Source organism: Trichoderma evansii, assembly GCF_050947405.1.
Source record: "Trichoderma evansii strain SZMC 28006 chromosome Unknown GGI43scaffold_23, whole genome shotgun sequence".
NCBI classification, from domain to species: Eukaryota; Fungi; Ascomycota; class Sordariomycetes; order Hypocreales; family Hypocreaceae; genus Trichoderma; species Trichoderma evansii.
The window spans coordinates 497397-515085 of NW_028145183.1; the positions used below are offsets into that span (position 1 = coordinate 497397).

Here is a 17689-nt window from a genome sequence, read left to right on the forward strand (position 1 = left end):
AAAAAAACAGTGTAAAAAAAGTAAAAAGAAAAGAAAAGAAACACAAAGGGAATCACAGAAAGAGAGAGAGAGAGAGATAGAGATGAAAAAGGTATGATGTAGAAAGATGAAGAGGGAAAGAAAGAAAAACAAAACAGGGGGTGAGAAAGGTGCCAGCTTGCCAGAGAAAATTACAGCATGAACAGCCCAGATATTGCCAACAGTCTTTTAACACGCTCGAGGTGCGAGACGTATCCCCAAAGCTCCAACGCACGGGATTGTCGCATATGCGAGCCCGTTGCCCAGGCCGTGAGGATTCGAAAAATGATCCTTAATCTATAGGAAAGAATGGCTTTTTCTTGTCCCAAGACGCTAATTTGACCCTCCTCCTCCTTTTTTTTAAGAACGTTTCTGTCTTTCTTTTCTTTCGAGTCGTTAAGATGCGATTGCCGAGTCAGTTGGAGATCTTGGTCAATTCAAACTCCCAGCCGACTTCGCTCATTTCTCCGTCTTTGTGACGGAGAGGGAAAACAAAATAAAAAAGAACTTCCGCAGGCTGAGGAGCTGCGTTCCATAGATCGAGGCCGATTATGTAAGATTAGACAGTACATCTACACCCGGAAACGAAGAGATTTCAACCAAACGCCTCCCGCTATGACGGCAATGCTGCAGATCGGGCTGTTGTTGTTTTATTGCTGAAAAGGAAAAAGAAAAAATGAAACCGAAGGAAAAAATTTTGGATGTGGTATCTCAGAGAGTGACATCGAGAACCAGGCTGACATCAGAAACACTGGGGCCAGCGAGGTCCTCAAGAACGGGTATAAGGTCTAGCAGCTCGTTGTCGTGCGCGTCAGAAAACCAGCTGCTGATGGGAACAGCATGCTGGGGGTGGAATATGTATGAGGTGGGCGAGTTGTCGATGATAATTGTATCCTTCAAATCTCGACCAACTTGTGAGAGGTCTTTGACGTAATTTCCTTGGTGGTTGTAGCAGCTCTCGCGGAACAGACGATGATGAACAACGCCGTGTATATCTAATTGATCTAGGAGAGGATCGCCATACTATTTTGCGCACGTACGGGTTAGTCCATCTTGTTTCTGCCAAAGGCTGGGAAAAGCTGCACTCACTTTTGAAACTGATGCCGTAAAGACTACTACTTCGTAGAGTTCTCCAACTCTCTTCATAAACTCGTCTACACCAGGTCGCTTGATGACATACACGTTATGATAATTGCCTTCAATTTCAACTGGTATTGTGAAGTCGGCTTGATGAAGGATCTAAAGGCTTTTGGTTAGCCAAATTCGTGATATTGCATCTCAATAGGGGCAAAACAAACCTTAAACGAACTGTGGACCAAGGTCTCATCCAGATCCAAAACAAGACATTTTCTTCCTTTGTGCTCGGGAGCAATAGGGGGCAACAGCCACTTTTGAGGTTCTGGTGCTGAGGGTCCTTCCGTCAGAACGAGTGCTGAAGTCACTAGAGGGCTGGGACCAGGCGGAGGAGGGGGCATCGCGGTATCATGAGCCTCCTGCTGTGCCACCTCTGGCTGCGCCTCTGGGGTTTCCTCTGCTACTGGCACATCATGCATTTCTACGTCATCCTCAACCTCTTCGATTTCTCGAACTTCTTCGTTCGGTTCCGGAAGAGGAGTTGGAGGGTCGACGGTAACGGCCAGGGCATGCTTTGTTTCCTGGCCTGCCTGTTCCTGCATCTTGGTCTGTTCTTGGGTGCTGCTCGACGAGACGGCATCATCCTTGCCCTGCAGGACGGCGCTTGTGGGCACGGGTGGCTTTTCGTTGCTTTGTTTGGTCGGGGTCTGATCGTGCGGCGTCTGCGTTCTTGACTTGGCCGTCAATGGTCTTTGGGGTATCTTATCCAGCTTGTGAATCTCTTGAGTAGAGCCCACGGCATTGGCCGAATCAGGCACGCCGCAGCATCCCAATAATGCCAAGAATCCACTGCTCTTCTTCCTCTTCCGTTTCTGCTCGCTCGCTGAAGGAGAGCTGGGCTGCGAAATCTCGGTCGTGCGAGCAGGCTCGGCATCGCCACTGGAGCTTCCGTTTCGCTGTCTATCCAAAAAGCTGCCCTTGGATTCCCTGGACCTGTTGCCGATGCTGCTGCGTGGATCGTTGATGGTGGCCCCGCTTAAGCCAGTCGTGGTCGGCGAAGATTGGTTCCTCTGCTGCGATGACGCTCGCGACGGCACCTTTAGGAGTCCCCGGCTCTTATCGGAGCTCTCTCCATCCTCCGGCGACAGCATTTCTCTTTCTTTCCCCGAGCCGGAACTAAGCGGAACTTTGTCTTGCTTGAAGTCGACGATCGCGGTCGTTGCCACGGCTGTTTCGGACATTGCGAACCGTCACTGCATTGAGTTTGTTTGTCAGCCTACTTCATCAAACATAAATCGAGACACGACGTGGCCGTGCGCTTTGAAGATGAAAGACCGTTTCCAGCTTCGAAGCTCAGTTGGGCCGCAAAAAAAACAATGCAGGGCAGAGCAAGAGGGCATGGTTGTCGAGGGATGAGACGCCATCGCAGATGAACAAAACGCCACAGCAACCAAACACCTCTCCTCCAGCCTGATAATAGAATAGCTCATTGTAGACAATTGTGGATGAGGCAATGTAAAATTGCGCAGCTTTAGCGCAACTGCTTATGCATCTGCACTTACCTCAGAGTACTCAAGGCAAGCTAGCCAACTCCCAATTCCAAGCTTTCAACGCAGTCAAAAGAGGGAAAGGAAGAAATAGAAGAAAAGATAAAAACCAGAGGGAAAATAAAAAATGGAAAATATAAAAAAAAGAATGTCAGCCCCAAGGGGCGTTTGGCAGCAGCGTGCCGTTCGTTCCTCCGAAATGCCCTTTTCCAACGAAAATTACCGGGGGTTGGCGAGGAGCTGAGACGCGCCCGACGGGTACGAAAGATTTAGGGAGTCGACGCAGGAAAAAAGGAAATAGGACGACGCAATAGTCGGGCAGAGACAGAACGGCAGTGCGCTGCCAGTACGAGCGTGAGTCGCCGCAAACAACCGGTGTCAGCGCGGAGACGGTTCGTGATGGCAGGATTTTTTCGCGATCAGGAGGGAGGATGTTGGGGGAAGAGTCGAGGCGACCGCAGCGGCAACGACGTACCGGAGACCGAAGAAACTGAGGGCACAAGCGAGATGATTGCCTTTAAACGTGATGGTTTGGCTGGACCAGGTCGGGGATGGTCCGGCGTGCAGGGACGGCGGCTGGGGGAGATTTTGGGGGGTGTTCAAGGTGTGGGTGGGCCTTGTCGAGATTAGCCAACAGCTCTGGCGACTCTGCTTTGTATATGTAGCTGTATCCGGGCGTTAGAGGGGGAACAGCGTAGACAGTGTGCGCTGCTGAGCTCTTGTGGCCAGGCACTGTATTTTATCAGCTTACCTACGCCAAATACAGTGTTCGCATCAGTGTCATCCACACCGTAGCGCCGTTAGCGCAGTAAAGTCGCGACCGTACAGTGGCGCCCTGTCCCAAATCTCCGCTAATGGCGGCCGCCAAGTTCTCATCTTACCGTCCAACGTTCAAATTGTGGGCTTCATTCTGTTCCTCTTTAGGAGAGGCGTGGCTACGGCCGGCGCTCTGCAAGGCGGCCCGCTCACACGCTGCGACACATGGAAGGCAAAACTTGGGTGCTGGGCAGCTTCTCGACGCTGTGCCAGCTGGAGAGCCCAGAGGACGATACGAAGCCAGTTCTCCCTACAGAGCTCGCCCACTCACTCGCTGGCCTACGCAGTGCTATAGCTGTAGTCTATCTACAAAGCACAGGCTGCCAGATGCCACCTACGACGCGGATGCCGAATACGCAGCGAGCACCTTGGTCCTCAACTCGCACTTGTACACCGCAGCGGCGTGCATGTTCGCATCGGTGCTGCATTTGCGCCAAGCCTGTCGATGGCTTCTCTTTAGGCTGCCCCCCATGGCGTGGTTGGATGGTGGGTCGAGATCTTGCTCTCCTGGGCTCCCGAGCTCCTACTGGCCACTGCCGACAAACAAATCAGAGCAGACAAAGGGAAAGGTAGGTAGCATCAGGATGAAAAAAACCTCCCCTCTCCTTGTGCGTGCCGGGTGAACAGCCCTGATCCGGGCATCTTGATTGGTTGTGTTGGCGCCCAGCCTTTGGATCGTTCACATCTTGCCCCGGCGAGCCAGTCGCAGCACTAGCATACCCGCTGAGCGAGCTGTCGTTGGAGAAAAATGGCCTCGGTGAAGGAGTGCTTGCTTCGCTTCGTATATTGGTGCATGGGGCGTCGTGCAGGCTCCCAGCAAGCATCCCGGCGATGCTCTGTGATTTGACCCTGATTACGGAGCAGACACCTGTGTGCATATATGGAGCACTCCGTCGCAATACGGAGAACGGGGCCTGTAGGGAATATGTACGGCATCGCTGATTGGCATGCCCAGCGGCGCTGGCACATGGCGGGCACGCAGCTGCTGTGCGTGCTGCGACCGTGCATATGGCCAGCTGTTCGCGCAAAGAGCTGTCTGGACACCCGCCCCGTTCCTCCGGGCGCATTGTTCCGACCTTGTTTGCGCTGCTCGCTGGCTGCGGTTGCACAGAGGAATAGAATGTGTGATCCTGCGCTCATCTACTTGGTACCTAACTAGTGCCCTATGGATCCCTCCGTCACATCTGCTAGCCCAGTAGCGCCCAGTAGCATTATGGAGCGCTCCATAGCAAATTTGGCTATCGATGGCTCTCGCAGATTAGGTACCTGAGCTTCCTGGCCAAGCTGCAAGCTAATTATAGGTAGGCGCCTTACCAGCCTAACCCGGTCTAATATGTGCGGGATTACAGGGTAGGGCAGCATCAGCTCGATGAGGAGGCTTCATTCGCAGATATGCTTGTTTTGGATGGCCACTTGGGTAAGATGGGATAATTATAGAAATCTAGCAGCTTCTCCTTTCCTTTTTACCATATTTCTCTATTCTTTTTTTGAATTTCGGCAATATGGGTGGCTCACGCTAAACCAATGTAAAAACTAGCCAAGACTTCATATGGAAAAAAGAGATTCAGCTGCTCCGTCTGCTTAGCAAATCATCAGGCCAGACGGTTTCTCAAAAGTAATATATCGCAAATGGATTCCATTACACGATCCGCCTTGGCTTCGAATAAAGATGCGGTATCCAAGGTTTACTGATATATAGAGTATTATTCCGTTGTATATCACAACTTTTGGTGTATTGATAAGCAATACAAAGCTTTGGTACATGCATCTTGCCGACCGGATCTAGACGATTTAAGCTGTAAATGTGGGGCCGCTCGCGGCTGGCGCAAGCGTTTTTGGGGCTTTTCAAACCTCGGATTTTTCCTCCAGGCAGCTGGCCCAGTTTCCATCTGGAGGCGTCATAGGCCTAGAGCCCCCTCAAAAACAACTCTCCAAAAACTCAAAAGTCCAACACTTTTGTTTATTTTTCTCATCCTTTCGGTGTAATAACTGCCGAATCAAAATTAACTGCATGCCATGGGGTGAGGGCGCAATGGGCTTTCAGCATCGCAATCCTCACCTCTCCAGCTACCATGTAACCGTCGAACATTACACTCGAAGTTCCATCACAGCAGCTCAGGCTATTTCATCATCTTTTAATATCATTAGAACTGCAAATTTTATCATTTTACAATCATGAGATCCAGGTGGAGCATGCTCCCGGAGGAGCTGAGACTCCAAGTGTTGGAGACTCTAGCCAACAGCAGCTTTGAGAAGAATGGATTGACCAACTACGCCCTCGTCTGCAAGTCGTGGAAGAATATATTCGAAAAAGCAAATTTTCGCAGCTTGACCCTTGACCAAATGGACTTTGGCCACCTCGCCAAGATCCCAAAACGTTGCTGGCCATATGTCAAGCACATCTGGCTTCGCATTGAGCTTGAGAAATACCATCCTATGCTGAGGACCGGATCAGTAAGGCCGGAAATGCTGGAAGATACGGCGTCATATAATGACCAGATCGAAGCCACCATAGGAAGACTCTTTTCTATACTCAGTTCCTGGGAAAAGGTGGTTAAGCCAGATGCTCGTGGCATAACTCTAGAGCTGAGCGTCCATTCGCCGAGCAACTCTACTTACATCCCCAAAGGAGTACATGCAAAAGGCCTAGATATGCGGATGCCGTTTAAGCGGAATCTAGAATATCGTAGTACCACCAATGCTGAAATCGCTGCGTCCAGAGCACTTGGTGGAAACGTCCATATCAGATTTGACAATCAACTTCCCCGGCTGAAGCTGGTAAAAACGCTTCTTATACCCAGGCATACTCGTCGACGATTTACTTCATTTACGCTACACCAAATACTCAGCAGACTGCCAAATTTAGAATATTTCGCCTATGAGCCATGGAAGCAGCCTTTGGATACACTTCAGGACATGGTCGATGCAGGTATGCTGCTGGATCATATTCAAGTTAAATAACTTTATTGACTAATATGTTTCTGAAAAATTACTAGGATATGTAAATCTTATCAAGGGTTCGTTGCCTGCGTCAGTAAAACAGGTTATCTTTTTAGAAGACCGAGATGAAACATTGACAAATGTTCCCACGCTATCGAGCACGGTGAGCGAGAAACACGCTCGAAAACCGAACCCCTACATTGGCATGGCTTTGGCGAATAAGAGCCTAGGATTTGAGCATTTCGCAGCAACGTTTCTCGTCGAGGCGAGCGATTTTTTCCAGGCGTATAAGCCAGAGTGGATCTGGAGAAACTTGCGATCCCTGACATTAACATCGTACCTTCTGGACTCTAAGCGAAAAGCGGACGAGATTAACGGCATGCTCCAAGCGGCTGGCGTGGCGGCACTTGCGATGCCCATGCTCCAAACCCTGGAATTATGGAATGGCGGCGTAGGGCATGCGGCCGTTTTTGGGTACCACACCGAACGTGGCGAAGCTGTCATATCGTGGACTAGCACCTGGGACATGGTCTTTAACCCATATGTCATTGATATTTGGCGACAGGTGGGTTATAAAAACCACCGCTGCGAAAAGTTGGGCGTAGAGCAGCGACTCATCGAGAATCCCGATGATATACGGAGATATGTAGATGTTATTGAGCTGCTCAGGACGAAGAAGAACGTTATCGGCCGGCAATCGTTGGACGAGCTACGATACGAACTTGAGAATAAATGTATATGCTTTCCCTAGTCGGGGATCGCATGTGGAAGGAGATGCAGCTGATAGATACTCATGGTTGCATGTTGGTTTATTAGTTTATCAATCGACTACTCGATATTTCTTGATAGAGCTTCTATGTATCTACTTTGCGATAGCATCTGTTTTACCCAGTACTTACACATGCTAGAAAACCGGTAGAAGTATCAACATCAATTTGAAAATCATGTGAAAAGAGCTTCCCCGGAAAATGGCCCCCATCCTAGTGTGGAGTCACGTGTAGCTACTCTGGGGCGGTTCCGTCATTGCTCCGTTTTTGGTCGTGGCAAAGCCATTTGGCTGGGCCTCGGGAAATCTGGATGGCGCGGGTTCACATGTCCCAATCCCGGCTTCGATCCTCTCCCACAGCCATCCACCATTAGACGAAGCAGACTGCGGGTGGCGTTTCCCAGCAGCTGCTTTGGTTGCAACCACGATTGATGCGCTGCTTCTTTTTTTTTGCTAAGCAAACACAAACGTCCACACGCGCTGACGCTGGGCTTGATGACCTTCGACCTTGTTTAGACCGGATCTGCGACGCTTGAAGCGTCCGAGGAGCTCGTCCAGCAGCCGCACCGATACTGATACCGGGCAATCATGGCGGCACAGTCGAATTTGCGCAGGACGGCGGCCGAGGATGCGCTGGCCGAATTCTTGGAGAAATGGACAGGCATCCTGGGGAAGAGGCTGCGCTCTACGTCGCGCACCACTCGCACCCTCGCTACGCTCTCGCTCGTCATGTCTATTATCCTCGGCGCAGAGGGTAGTAGGCGGTGGTGGAAGAAGCGACGACACGAGCACGAGCAAGGCCGGAAGCTGGTCCGCACCAATTCGTGGCTACACAACAAGGACGGTTCTCGAACGATATATGTCCCCTATAAAGACGGCACATCCAAGGTCGTCATCAACACCACGAAGCCTCTGACGTTTGAGGCGCATAGACGACTGTTTCTCAATCCTCCAAGAGTATCAGGCCTTGGGGATGGGACAGTCCCTTCTGCCCAGACTAAACCAGGCTTGAATTTGGCGTTTCTGCATCAATTCCTTAGTCTTATGAGTATCATGATTCCTCGGTGGTCGAGTAAGGAAGCAGGCCTCCTGCTAAGCCACGGCGTCTTCTTGATGTTAAGAACGTACCTGTCGCTGGTAGTAGCTCGTTTAGATGGAGAGCTTGTTCGAGATCTCGTTGCTGGCCAGGGTAAAGCGTTTCTCTGGGGCATTGTAAAGGTATGTTTGCGAAATCTTGTCTTTAGGTGGCATGCAGCAATTTTTCTGACCCATGTTTCCATTCTAGTGGTGTGGGCTGGGCACATTTGCCTCTTATACCAATGCTATGATCAAATTCCTCGAGTCTAAAGTATCTATTGCGTTCCGAACCCGACTTACTCGATATATCCACGACATATACTTGAACGAAAATCTAAACTACTATAAACTATCCAACTTAGACGGAGGCGTTGGGCAAGGAGCTGATCAGTTCATCACACAAGATTTGACTCTGTTTTGCGCCTCCGCGGCCAACCTTTATTCATCATTGGGCAAGCCCTTTGTAGACATTTGCGTCTTTAGCTTCCAGCTTTACCGGTCCTTGGGACCTTTGGCTTGGATAGGTCTAATGAGCAACTACTTCTTAACTGCAAGCATTCTCCGGAAGCTATCGCCGCCATTCGGCAAGCTGAAAGCAGTTGAGGGCCGCAAAGAAGGAGACTTCCGCAGTCTTCATGCCCGCCTGATAGCCAATGCGGAAGAAGTAGCGTTCTATGGCGGCGCAGACATGGAGAAGACGTTCCTCAACAAGGAATACAAGTCACTAAAGAGCTGGATGGAAGGCATCTATATGCTTAAGATCCGCTACAACATCCTGGAAGACTTTATTCTGAAGTACAGCTGGAGCGCTTACGGCTACCTTCTTGCTTCCTTGCCGGTCTTCCTGCCGGCCTGGGGAGGAGTTGGCGGCGCGGCAGAGATGGCCGAGGGCGGAGAGAAAGGTGGCAGAGAGCGAAACCGCATGAAGAGCTTCATCACAAACAAGCGACTGATGCTCTCGCTGGCTGATGCGGGTGGCCGAATGATGTACTCCATCAAGGACCTTGCCGAATTGGCTGGATATACCAGCCGAGTCTATACGCTCATCTCCACGCTTCACCGGGTGCATGCTAATGCTTACTACCTCCGAAGTGGACAGAGTGAACTTTACTCTTCGTCCGACGTCCAGGGAACAATCCAGAAGGGCTTTGATGGTGTTCGCTTTGAGCAAGTGCCAGTCGTTGCCCCTGGACTCTGGCCCCAGGGCGGAGAAGAGTTGTTGGAGTCCCTATCTATGATTGTTCGAAGGGGCGAGCATCTCTTGGTATGTGTAGCTGGATCCAAAGATCTTCTTTCTATAGCCTCTTCTTTCCTTTCCTTCCTTTCCTTTCTCTTTTGAATCCTAGCTAACGAGTTATTCTTATGTATCTAGATCTCTGGTCCCAATGGCGTTGGAAAGACTGCCATTTCCAGGATATTGGCTGGCCTTTGGCCCGTTTACCGTGGCCTGGTCAGTCGACCCAAGAGCATAGGCGAAGATGGCATCATGTTCCTGCCCCAGCGACCATATCTCAGCCCTGGAACTCTTCGCGATCAAGTCATCTACCCCGATGGCCACGTGGATATGCGTGAAAAGCGTAAGTCTGAGAATGATTTGCAGAAGATCCTTGAAGCGGCCCGCCTTGGCTACCTCCCCGATCGTGAGGGAGGCTGGGACACTCGCAAGGAGTGGAAGGACGTACTCAGCGGTGGCGAGAAGCAGAGGATGCAGTTTGCTCGTCTTTTGTACCACGAGCCACAATATGCCATCATTGATGAGGGAACGAGCGCTGTTTCAAGTGACGTTGAGGGTCTGCTGTACGAGACATGCAAGGAGAGGGGTATTAGTAAGTAATTCCTTCTGGATGACAACTGGAGGCGAATGCTAACGATATATGCAGCCCTGATTACCATCTCAACGCGAGCTTCTCTCAAGAAGTATCATACTTACAATCTGCAACTCGGCGCTGGTGATGATGCCGACTCCTGGGAGTTTGAGCGTATCGGAACCGAGCGCGAAAAGATGCAGGTCGAAAAGGAGGTACAGGATCTGCGTGAGCGTCTTGCGCAAGTAGACGAGCTGAAGAAGAGGCGAGAAGAGATTGAGAACGAACTTAACGCGGTGTGGACAGAGAAGGGTGATCTACTCGATGCACCATCGTATATTGGCATCGACGAGGTTCCAGTTACAAGCGAAGAGTCTATTGATGCCTAAGAAATCACACCAGCCGTCTTTTCTGCAAGGGAGGAAGAGGATATTACTGTATGGAGAGACATGCATGGATGATCTGGAAGTGTTAATTTTGCATTGGTGGGGACGAAGGGGGGTTTGTCTTTTTGGCCTTTTTGTTTGATTTATACCTGGCGCCGCCTGTTTATGTACTATCCTTCTTACCCATCTAGAACTGAACGACAGAAGCATGCAAAGTTACTACGGAATAGTAGTAGTTATATGTGTATTTAGCCGCGACTCAGCTCCCCCATAGATGTGTTCATCTCATTCAGAATGGGGCTATCCTGAGACATTGAATGCTACTTATTTGAGACACTTGGTGCGAGCGAAATGGTGATACGCCATGTTGGATTTGGGTATGGAGTGCGTACAGTTCGTTCGACAATTTGTTGGCCAGAATTATATATAATCCAATTAAACAATCGGTTTAACCGGCAGAGTGGATTTTATCACTCATACAACTAGTGTCGTGTTATGTAAACGGGTGAATAGCCACGAATGACTATTATATAATGGGCTATAGTAAATTCCTCACCACAATCCTCTCTTCCCAATACTATGATGGGAAAGCCACTTGGCAAGCATGCACGTCTGAGACGTGACGGCTCCCCATAGGCTTCTACTTTCAGCCCGTCATCACTAGCGCATTCAATGGTTCCGTGGGATCGAACTCACCATTGGCTGCTCGACCCAACGGCGTGGGAAAGCTGAATAAGGGCTTGCCTTTGCTTTTTTGCTTCTTTCTTATTCGGGTCTCCCTGCATATGTAATCTCAAATATACCGAACCCGCTGTCATTTTAAGCAGTCGTTGTGCCAATAGTAATAGCGGTAGTCGAGGAGACCCTCCTAAAAAGACAAAGGAGATGAAATGACAGTATGGATTAATATAGGGGGTTATCATGTGAATATACTAAGCAGTATTACCTCGCCTCATGTTGACGTGTAAGTGTTATGTGTGCTGGTATTACATGCATGATTCCTCAGCCAGCCTCAATTCCAATCTCATCCGCGTGGGATTCGCTCGCCCTGCATTACGCTGGCGTCTGCGATGATCTTCCGGGTCGCTCCTAGGCTTTATCATCATCTATCAATATGAAATTTTGAGGCGAGGTCGCTTCGCGTGGCTGTTGTTCTGGGCGGGTCTCACTGGTAGAATGTCTCAGACGGAAGATACTATGATAGGAGATATATAATAGGGGTGGTGGGATGCTAATTCTTCTCTCCCTCTTTGTCGTCGTCATTAGAATTTTCTCCTTTTTGATATTTAATATTTTTGCGCTTTGTTTCTGCTCATGCGTTTCTGCGTTCTCTGTTTTTGATACTGGTGATGAGAATTCTCGGCCAACTTTGATACCCAAATCTAGGAAAGAGTTTTGAGTAACTACCACTAGACTCGTGGCCTTCTTCATTAATTATTCTTCTTTCTATTAAACAACATGGCACATTCAACGAAGATTCACGCTCGAGCCGGATCGCGGGCATCGCTCGTCTCAGTCGGGCAGATGCCTGTCATAAAAGAAGACAGCAGTATCATCACACCAGCACCAGTAATGCTCCGAATACCTGCAAAGAATCCTCGCCGAAGCCTGGGCCCACAACCTCAAGGGATAATTATACCGTATTTGACGGGCTTTCAAGATCTACCTCCAAAAACGCCGGCCTTGGCGGAGTGTAAAACTGAAGGCGATGATGGAGACGAAAAGACTGTTGTTGGACAGATGACGCCTCCGGCTGCAGAAACGTTGAGAAAAAGGCGATGGAATGGAGAGGAGTGGACGCCGAGCGATTCACAGCGAAAATGTCACTTGGTAATAGTGTCATCGGTGTTCATGGTGATTATTGCCGGGATTGCTACTGGACTCACACTGGGACTTACCAAAACGTGAGTTCGCACACACCAACGAATATCAGTACCTCGGATGATAAAAATTGTACGTTGTATATATCAAGTATATTGGTGGGTAGGGGTTACTATAGGTAGAAAAGAATGCTAACAGCAAGACGCCGCAGACCAGTCATGGGCAGCCCTTACAGCAATCGAGATGCCTTTTCTCCACACCTACCAATCAGCGGTTTTGTAGTCGATACGGCGCTCTACGGCTCATCGTCAGCATGTACCTCTAATCCTGACACCTGGCGCTGCCTTTCTTCTAAAGGAAGCCGATTACCACGCTTTTACTGGAACATCACAGAGGTGGATTCGAATTATCGAATCTCCTCCGCCGACGACCCCATCGTTTCATCTCTTACAAATATCCCTCTAATAGTTCTCAATGAGGGACAAGAGGACGAACGTTTTGTCTTATCTTTCAAATTTAACACGACTGTTGAGCTGGCAATTACGGCGACAAACAGTGCCACGAAGTGCACTTACACTGATACGATTTTTCAAGCCACTCTTTGGACGAAACGGGGAATGCAATGGCTATCTAAGATAACCCAGAAGCGCGATGATTATGTGAACTGGCCGGGACTGGTGGAAATTATGGAAATTAAGAATGCTACACTGGGAGTAGGACCAGAGTGTGTGGATTCTGATGGTGACAAGATTGCCGATGTGCAGAGTGGAGGAGGAGCATGTGAGTGTATATATAGGGCAAAAGGATGGATATAATATGTTTAAGACTGGAGGAGATGCTAGTGTATATAATTGTATATATATATATATTGTGTGTATATTTGTATTAAACATAAAAAATATATTTAGAACCCTCTATCAAGCAATTTAACTATAGACTATCACAACTTGCTTATCCATATTGACAAAATCACCTTCCTGCTCAGCCTCATACTCAACTAAATTCTCGTATCAATCCAAGTCCATTTGGCTTTCTCTTTCCTCTCGAATTACTTCCATCGGAGTAAAAGCTGCACTACTAGCTGGCATCATGGTGGTACCAAATTGTCTCTGTGAAGCTTCTTCATCTACACTCTGGTAATATGACGGATCGGACTTCTTTGTAAAACAGAAACTGCCTTTACTCTGCGGCTGACTTTTTCTGTCTGGTGATATCGCGGCATACTTGTCAAGGCGCTTGGCATCACGTACATCAATCTCCAGAATGTTCGGTATGCGTCTTGGTGCCATGGTCATAATGGGCCATGCCCAGTTTAGGCACGTAGGATTATCACTAATCGATTGGGATATGATATCGTCGATTGCAGCTGTGTTTGTAGATCTTGGTGATTTAACTGGCTGCTTCTTCGCCCTCTTTGATGTCCACCAAGCCCTAGTTATACTTCCCAATGACGAGAACAATGAAAAAGATGTTGAATTGTGTTTAGCTCCGTTTGTTCCTCGTAGAGGTACTCCTCCATTTGATGAAGATGCTGGTGTGGTAGGAGCCAGGTTGTTCTTAGGTCTATTTGGCTCATGTAGGGGTACTCCGCCATCTGAGCTGTTTATTCTCTCTGATGATAATGGCGAATCAGATACTAAATCGTGTTTGGCTCTTTTTGTCTCATGTAGAAGTACCCCACCATCGGAGTCGTTATCAGAAAACCATGAAGACGATCGCTTCCTCTGGTTTCTGCTTGAAGGAGCTGAGTCACCTAATGGCGAGCTTGCCGATGGATTCAGAGCCGTCGCATGCAGGACTGTAGGAAGCGCTGGTCTTCGGATAAGGACCGGAGAAGACTCTTCTGATGATACGCTAAGAAGCGATCGTCTGCTTTTGCGTCGGAGAGAGGCTACATGTGTGATAAGGGGATTGCCGATTTCATCGTATCGTGACGGAGAAGATAGTGACTGCCTGTCGGAATTTTCTGCATGAAGACCTCGAAAAGAGGGCCGTGCAAAAGGATCTGGCCGATATTCACGTTGACCGCGATCAGTGGGATAATTCCTCTCATTTCCTGAATCCTCAGCCGCAATTGTCGAAGTCTGTGAGTCTGAGAAAGGGACCGGAGACTGGCCCGTTGGATGACCAGCCAGATTTGTCCTCGTACGTGCCCAAAAAGTATCCCAAAAGGAGCGTGTCTCATCGTCGCTCTCTTCGAAGCCGCGGTGCTTGCGCTCACATACGTTCTTTAAGAGATAGCTTAGTTGAGGACGGTCCTTTGGTTTCTCGAACTGGCATTGCGCAATCTGGTCGAGAAGCTCGGGATCGATATAGTCATACTCTGGCTTGCTTAGACGCCAGGCATACGAGTCGCCCAAGCATCGTTCATCCCCAGCCTCATATATCATTGTAGTCATTGGATGTGCTGACCAGCTTTTTGTTATGATAGACTCCATCTTATTGGTCTTCATTAGCGTGATCCTTGATAACAAAGAGATTAAATAAAGAGAAGAGAGAAGGAACGGAACTCACAATTTTGCCAATGGTGAAGATATTCGTCCAAGTGCCGTATCGCCCTGCAACCTCACTCTTTTCTGGTCCAAAGGTATCACCGGTGTATTGTAATACCGATCCTGGTCTACTCAGATCGACTTTGTCCCAATCTTCGGAAATGGTTTCCTAATAACTTGTGAGTCATTTCCAACAAAGACAGGTTCAAGTATACATATAGGGCTTACCGGAGGAGTTCGATTATTTTTGGGGCACCTTCTGGCTCTCCAGTAATCGTAATGATCCCAATAATCCCAGCATTCTCTCATTTTATGACTATAGTCCCCGAAATCATGAAACTAACTCGAGTTAGTGTCAGCTCATGCCAGCCGCTATTTCAACATCTCTCAAACTTGCCTTAAAAATGGGATGGTGAGAGTGATCATCATCTCTAGCAATGAGAACTATTCATCTCTTTGTTAGTGTATTTCCAGTTATGGAGGGGAAAAAAAAAAAAAAGAGTTGGTAAGTTACTATTCTGCTCTTCTAGGTCAAAATGCACATCGTGACTATCAATCAATGTACTAAGCCTTAGAAATTCATTAATATTTTGTGCATTATCCAGCGAATTCAATATCATATCAAGACTATTGGTGCTCCATCGTTTAACTGAATCTGGCTGAAGCGCTACTGATACAACGCCTTTCACCACTGTGAATGTTCCGTTAGCTTATCCCTTTTCCATTTCATCTTCTTTCGCCCTGGCTCACAGAATATGATACATGGGCATAAAGAAACTTACAGCACTCCCAAATCTCCCATAACACCTTATTCGAAAAACGAACTCCAAAATACGAGGCCTTGGACAATATGTCAAAGAGACACCCATGCTCTGCGTACTCCAAGACAAGAATACCCAACTTCTTCTGGTCAAACCTTACTCCCCGGTTTATCATGTGGTCTCTGTTAATCCCGCGTCTAACATTGTCAGCAATCTCTTGCAGATCTAGACTCTGGGTGATATGAGAAGCTCCTCTATATCTAAGGTGCCAGTCTAGTTCGTCCCCAAGCGTGCCATTCGCATGGATAGGTAGCTTGATGACAACCTTCACACTGCTTTGATCGTCAAATATGGCGTTCCAGAGCGTGGCCATGCCAAAGCCACCCTGGCCGAGGACTTTGACCCATTCGAGTCTGAAACCATCCCAGTTAAAGAGCTCAATATGGTTTCCAACGAGGTTTGGCTGATCCGTATCATTACTATGAGATTCAGAATAGTCGTCACCAAAGGCACATTCGAATGGCTGGTCTTGTGGCATATCCAGGGATTCATAGGGAAGCCCAAGTTCGTCGCAATCTTCTGGAAAGATTTTGCTCGCATTGTCAAGTGTCACATCTCTGTCACCGCGAATCAGGGCCGATTGAATAGCTAGGAAATTTTTGGCAGGTATAGCAGACCCAGGTCTTACCACTCTGCGGCGCACGTTTAGATGGGGTAGTGGTGATGACATGTTGGCTATGACTAGGATGGCGAGAGATCAATCGTAGGATATGCAGACATGGTTTAGTATTCCATTCCCACCCTGGGGATCTATGTCGGCGGCTATAATATATGTGTGAGTGAAATGCATAACAAACAAACGAATTGCATGGTTGTCCAACAAAGGGCCATTCGACAAAATAGATATATTCATCTTGACGTTCTCGTACTTGGTCAGGCGCAACGTCCTCGCTTCATTTTTCTTTTCGTTTTCCTTTGAACGAATCAAGTTCTTTATTGTTCAAAACTGAACACTTTTACCCAACAAGGATTCCTCTTTTTTTTTTTTGTCTTTGCCCCTGGATGATGATATCGTACCAGGTCAAGTTAACAAGAAACCCCGCCGTTGAACAACCCCTCAAAGAGGATACAAGCCACCGCAAATAGATTCCTTGCGTCTCCACCGAATGGTTTCAAAACGCGTCGTCACCATAAGCAATATGACGAGGAGTTAACGGTCTTAAAATCAAAGATAAAAGATAAACAGAAAAATTGCAAATACCCGCCGTAGTATAGCCTGGTCTCGACACGATGTCATCTTATCCTGACCCATGGCCTATCATGAATCAAGTCCATCAGAGGTCCAAGCGTTCGACGAAATAGACGTTCTTATTAGATGTGTCCCTCTTGTTAGTGGATAATAAGCTCCATAGAGGCGTCGGAAGCCACTGAACGGCAACCAACCGGAGCAATTAGCCGCATCCTGGACTGCGGAGCACCATTGGCATTTAGGCTAAATTGCCATGGGTTCCTCAGCCTGATCACCCGGATATCGACGACCTTTTTCGAGAATGCCAGGTGAATGTAACAGTTGCCGCAGCATTCGATAGTCATGTCCTTTTGCCCGTCGTATCCACAAATGACATTTTCGGTGATGTAAGAAGAAATGAAGAGAAGAGAAAAGAGGACTTGTGCAGGGGAAAGCGTCATTATTTCGAGCTAGTTGACAGGCCTAATCGTCATACTAGTCCTGTCAGCCACCAACTGCAAACTTGAGAGACAGTTAAACGCACTAATAGGAGACGAGATATGATCGGGACCCTTAACTTTACTGTTCCCAAGATGTATCTAGCACCGCCACAAGCTCCCAACTGGGTGAAAATGAGAACCATCCGGGCCGGCTAGATCTACTAGTTGCTACCCGCCCTCATGCATATAGGCGGCAAAACACCATTCGCTAGGCGCTGGGCTGGGTCCGACGGTTTATTGCCATGTTGGAATTTGGCCTCTCCATATGAAGGCCTATCTATCCATCCACCCATCTAGAGACCCAGCTGACCTATACTTGGCCAAGCTAGGGGCGGATTCCACTGGTGTTAAAGAGGAAAACCGACTCGGGCTAGTGAGATAACAAGGCTGCGGCTGCGAATAAGAGGATCCAGCTATGAGGCACCGAGCGAGCCTCCTCTCGTGTGGGGTTCGAGCGC

At 48.4% G+C, this 17689-nt stretch overlaps 6 protein-coding genes across 6 annotated transcripts; 3 read left to right on the forward strand and 3 right to left on the reverse strand.

The window, feature by feature from the left end:
- Window positions 1-372: 372 nt before the first annotated feature.
- Window positions 373-2829, reverse strand: GGI43DRAFT_205387 (HAD-like domain-containing protein). The gene is made up of 4 exons (XM_083200119.1): window positions 2655-2829; window positions 1317-2345; window positions 1108-1257; window positions 373-1041 (listed from the first exon to the last, which is right to left on the reverse strand). Exons 2-4 carry the CDS (start codon window positions 2331-2333, stop codon window positions 730-732), a joined length of 1479 nt encoding a protein of 492 aa, XP_083057128.1. The 5' UTR covers window positions 2334-2345; window positions 2655-2829; the 3' UTR covers window positions 373-729.
- A 692-nt stretch (window positions 2830-3521) lies between these two features.
- GGI43DRAFT_414697 (uncharacterized protein) lies at window positions 3522-4882 on the reverse strand. Its single transcript, XM_083207066.1, has one exon. It carries the CDS (start codon window positions 4520-4522, stop codon window positions 4004-4006), a length of 519 nt encoding a protein of 172 aa, XP_083057129.1. The 5' UTR covers window positions 4523-4882; the 3' UTR covers window positions 3522-4003.
- Window positions 4883-5295: 413 nt separating this feature from the next.
- On the forward strand, window positions 5296-7364 carry GGI43DRAFT_414699 (uncharacterized protein). The gene is made up of 2 exons (XM_083207067.1): window positions 5296-6384; window positions 6452-7364. The coding sequence occupies exons 1-2, from the start codon at window positions 5631-5633 to the stop codon at window positions 7144-7146; spliced, it is 1449 nt and encodes a 482-aa protein (XP_083057130.1). The 5' UTR covers window positions 5296-5630; the 3' UTR covers window positions 7147-7364.
- Window positions 7365-7461: 97 nt separating this feature from the next.
- Window positions 7462-11123, forward strand: GGI43DRAFT_414701 (ABC transporter transmembrane region 2-domain-containing protein). The gene is made up of 4 exons (XM_083207068.1): window positions 7462-8379; window positions 8447-9502; window positions 9611-10064; window positions 10119-11123. The coding sequence occupies exons 1-4, from the start codon at window positions 7750-7752 to the stop codon at window positions 10430-10432; spliced, it is 2454 nt and encodes an 817-aa protein (XP_083057131.1). The 5' UTR covers window positions 7462-7749; the 3' UTR covers window positions 10433-11123.
- A 482-nt stretch (window positions 11124-11605) lies between these two features.
- GGI43DRAFT_430362 (uncharacterized protein) lies at window positions 11606-13065 on the forward strand (the record flags this gene model as incomplete). The annotated part of the gene is made up of 2 exons (XM_083209242.1): window positions 11606-12333; window positions 12462-13065. Exons 1-2 carry the CDS (start codon window positions 11888-11890, stop codon window positions 13063-13065), a joined length of 1050 nt encoding a protein of 349 aa, XP_083057132.1. The 5' UTR covers window positions 11606-11887.
- Window positions 13066-13144: 79 nt separating this feature from the next.
- On the reverse strand, window positions 13145-16562 carry GGI43DRAFT_205481 (uncharacterized protein). The gene is made up of 6 exons (XM_083200122.1): window positions 15525-16562; window positions 15257-15433; window positions 15140-15186; window positions 14971-15081; window positions 14765-14911; window positions 13145-14688 (listed from the first exon to the last, which is right to left on the reverse strand). Exons 1-6 carry the CDS (start codon window positions 16231-16233, stop codon window positions 13261-13263), a joined length of 2619 nt encoding a protein of 872 aa, XP_083057133.1. The 5' UTR covers window positions 16234-16562; the 3' UTR covers window positions 13145-13260.
- Window positions 16563-17689: the final 1127 nt, after the last annotated feature.

Bases quoted from the DNA above. Each gene is read 5' to 3' on its own strand.
- GGI43DRAFT_205387 (XM_083200119.1), bottom strand. From the start codon at position 2,333: ATGTCCGAAACAGCCGTGGCAACGACCGCGATCGTCGACTTCAAGCAA. The intron at 1,258-1,316 runs GTTTGTTTTGCC...AAAAGCCTTTAG, and splicing joins TGGTCCACAGTTCGTTTAAG to ATCCTTCATCAAGCCGACTT. The intron at 1,042-1,107 runs GTGAGTGCAGCT...TGCGCAAAATAG, and splicing joins TTACGGCATCAGTTTCAAAA to TATGGCGATCCTCTCCTAGA.
- GGI43DRAFT_414697 (XM_083207066.1), bottom strand. From the start codon at position 4,522: ATGCGCCCGGAGGAACGGGGCGGGTGTCCAGACAGCTCTTTGCGCGAA.
- GGI43DRAFT_414699 (XM_083207067.1), top strand. From the start codon at position 5,631: ATGAGATCCAGGTGGAGCATGCTCCCGGAGGAGCTGAGACTCCAAGTG. The intron at 6,385-6,451 runs GTATGCTGCTGG...AAAAATTACTAG, and splicing joins TCAGGACATGGTCGATGCAG to GATATGTAAATCTTATCAAG.
- GGI43DRAFT_414701 (XM_083207068.1), top strand. From the start codon at position 7,750: ATGGCGGCACAGTCGAATTTGCGCAGGACGGCGGCCGAGGATGCGCTG. The intron at 8,380-8,446 runs GTATGTTTGCGA...TTTCCATTCTAG, and splicing joins TTCTCTGGGGCATTGTAAAG to TGGTGTGGGCTGGGCACATT. The intron at 10,065-10,118 runs GTAAGTAATTCC...CGATATATGCAG, and splicing joins ATGCAAGGAGAGGGGTATTA to CCCTGATTACCATCTCAACG.
- GGI43DRAFT_205481 (XM_083200122.1), bottom strand. From the start codon at position 16,233: ATGTCATCACCACTACCCCATCTAAACGTGCGCCGCAGAGTGGTAAGA. The intron at 15,187-15,256 runs GTAACTTACCAA...AGAGATGAATAG, and splicing joins TGACCTAGAAGAGCAGAATA to TTCTCATTGCTAGAGATGAT. The intron at 14,912-14,970 runs GTAAGCCCTATA...ACAAGTTATTAG, and splicing joins AAAATAATCGAACTCCTCCG to GAAACCATTTCCGAAGATTG.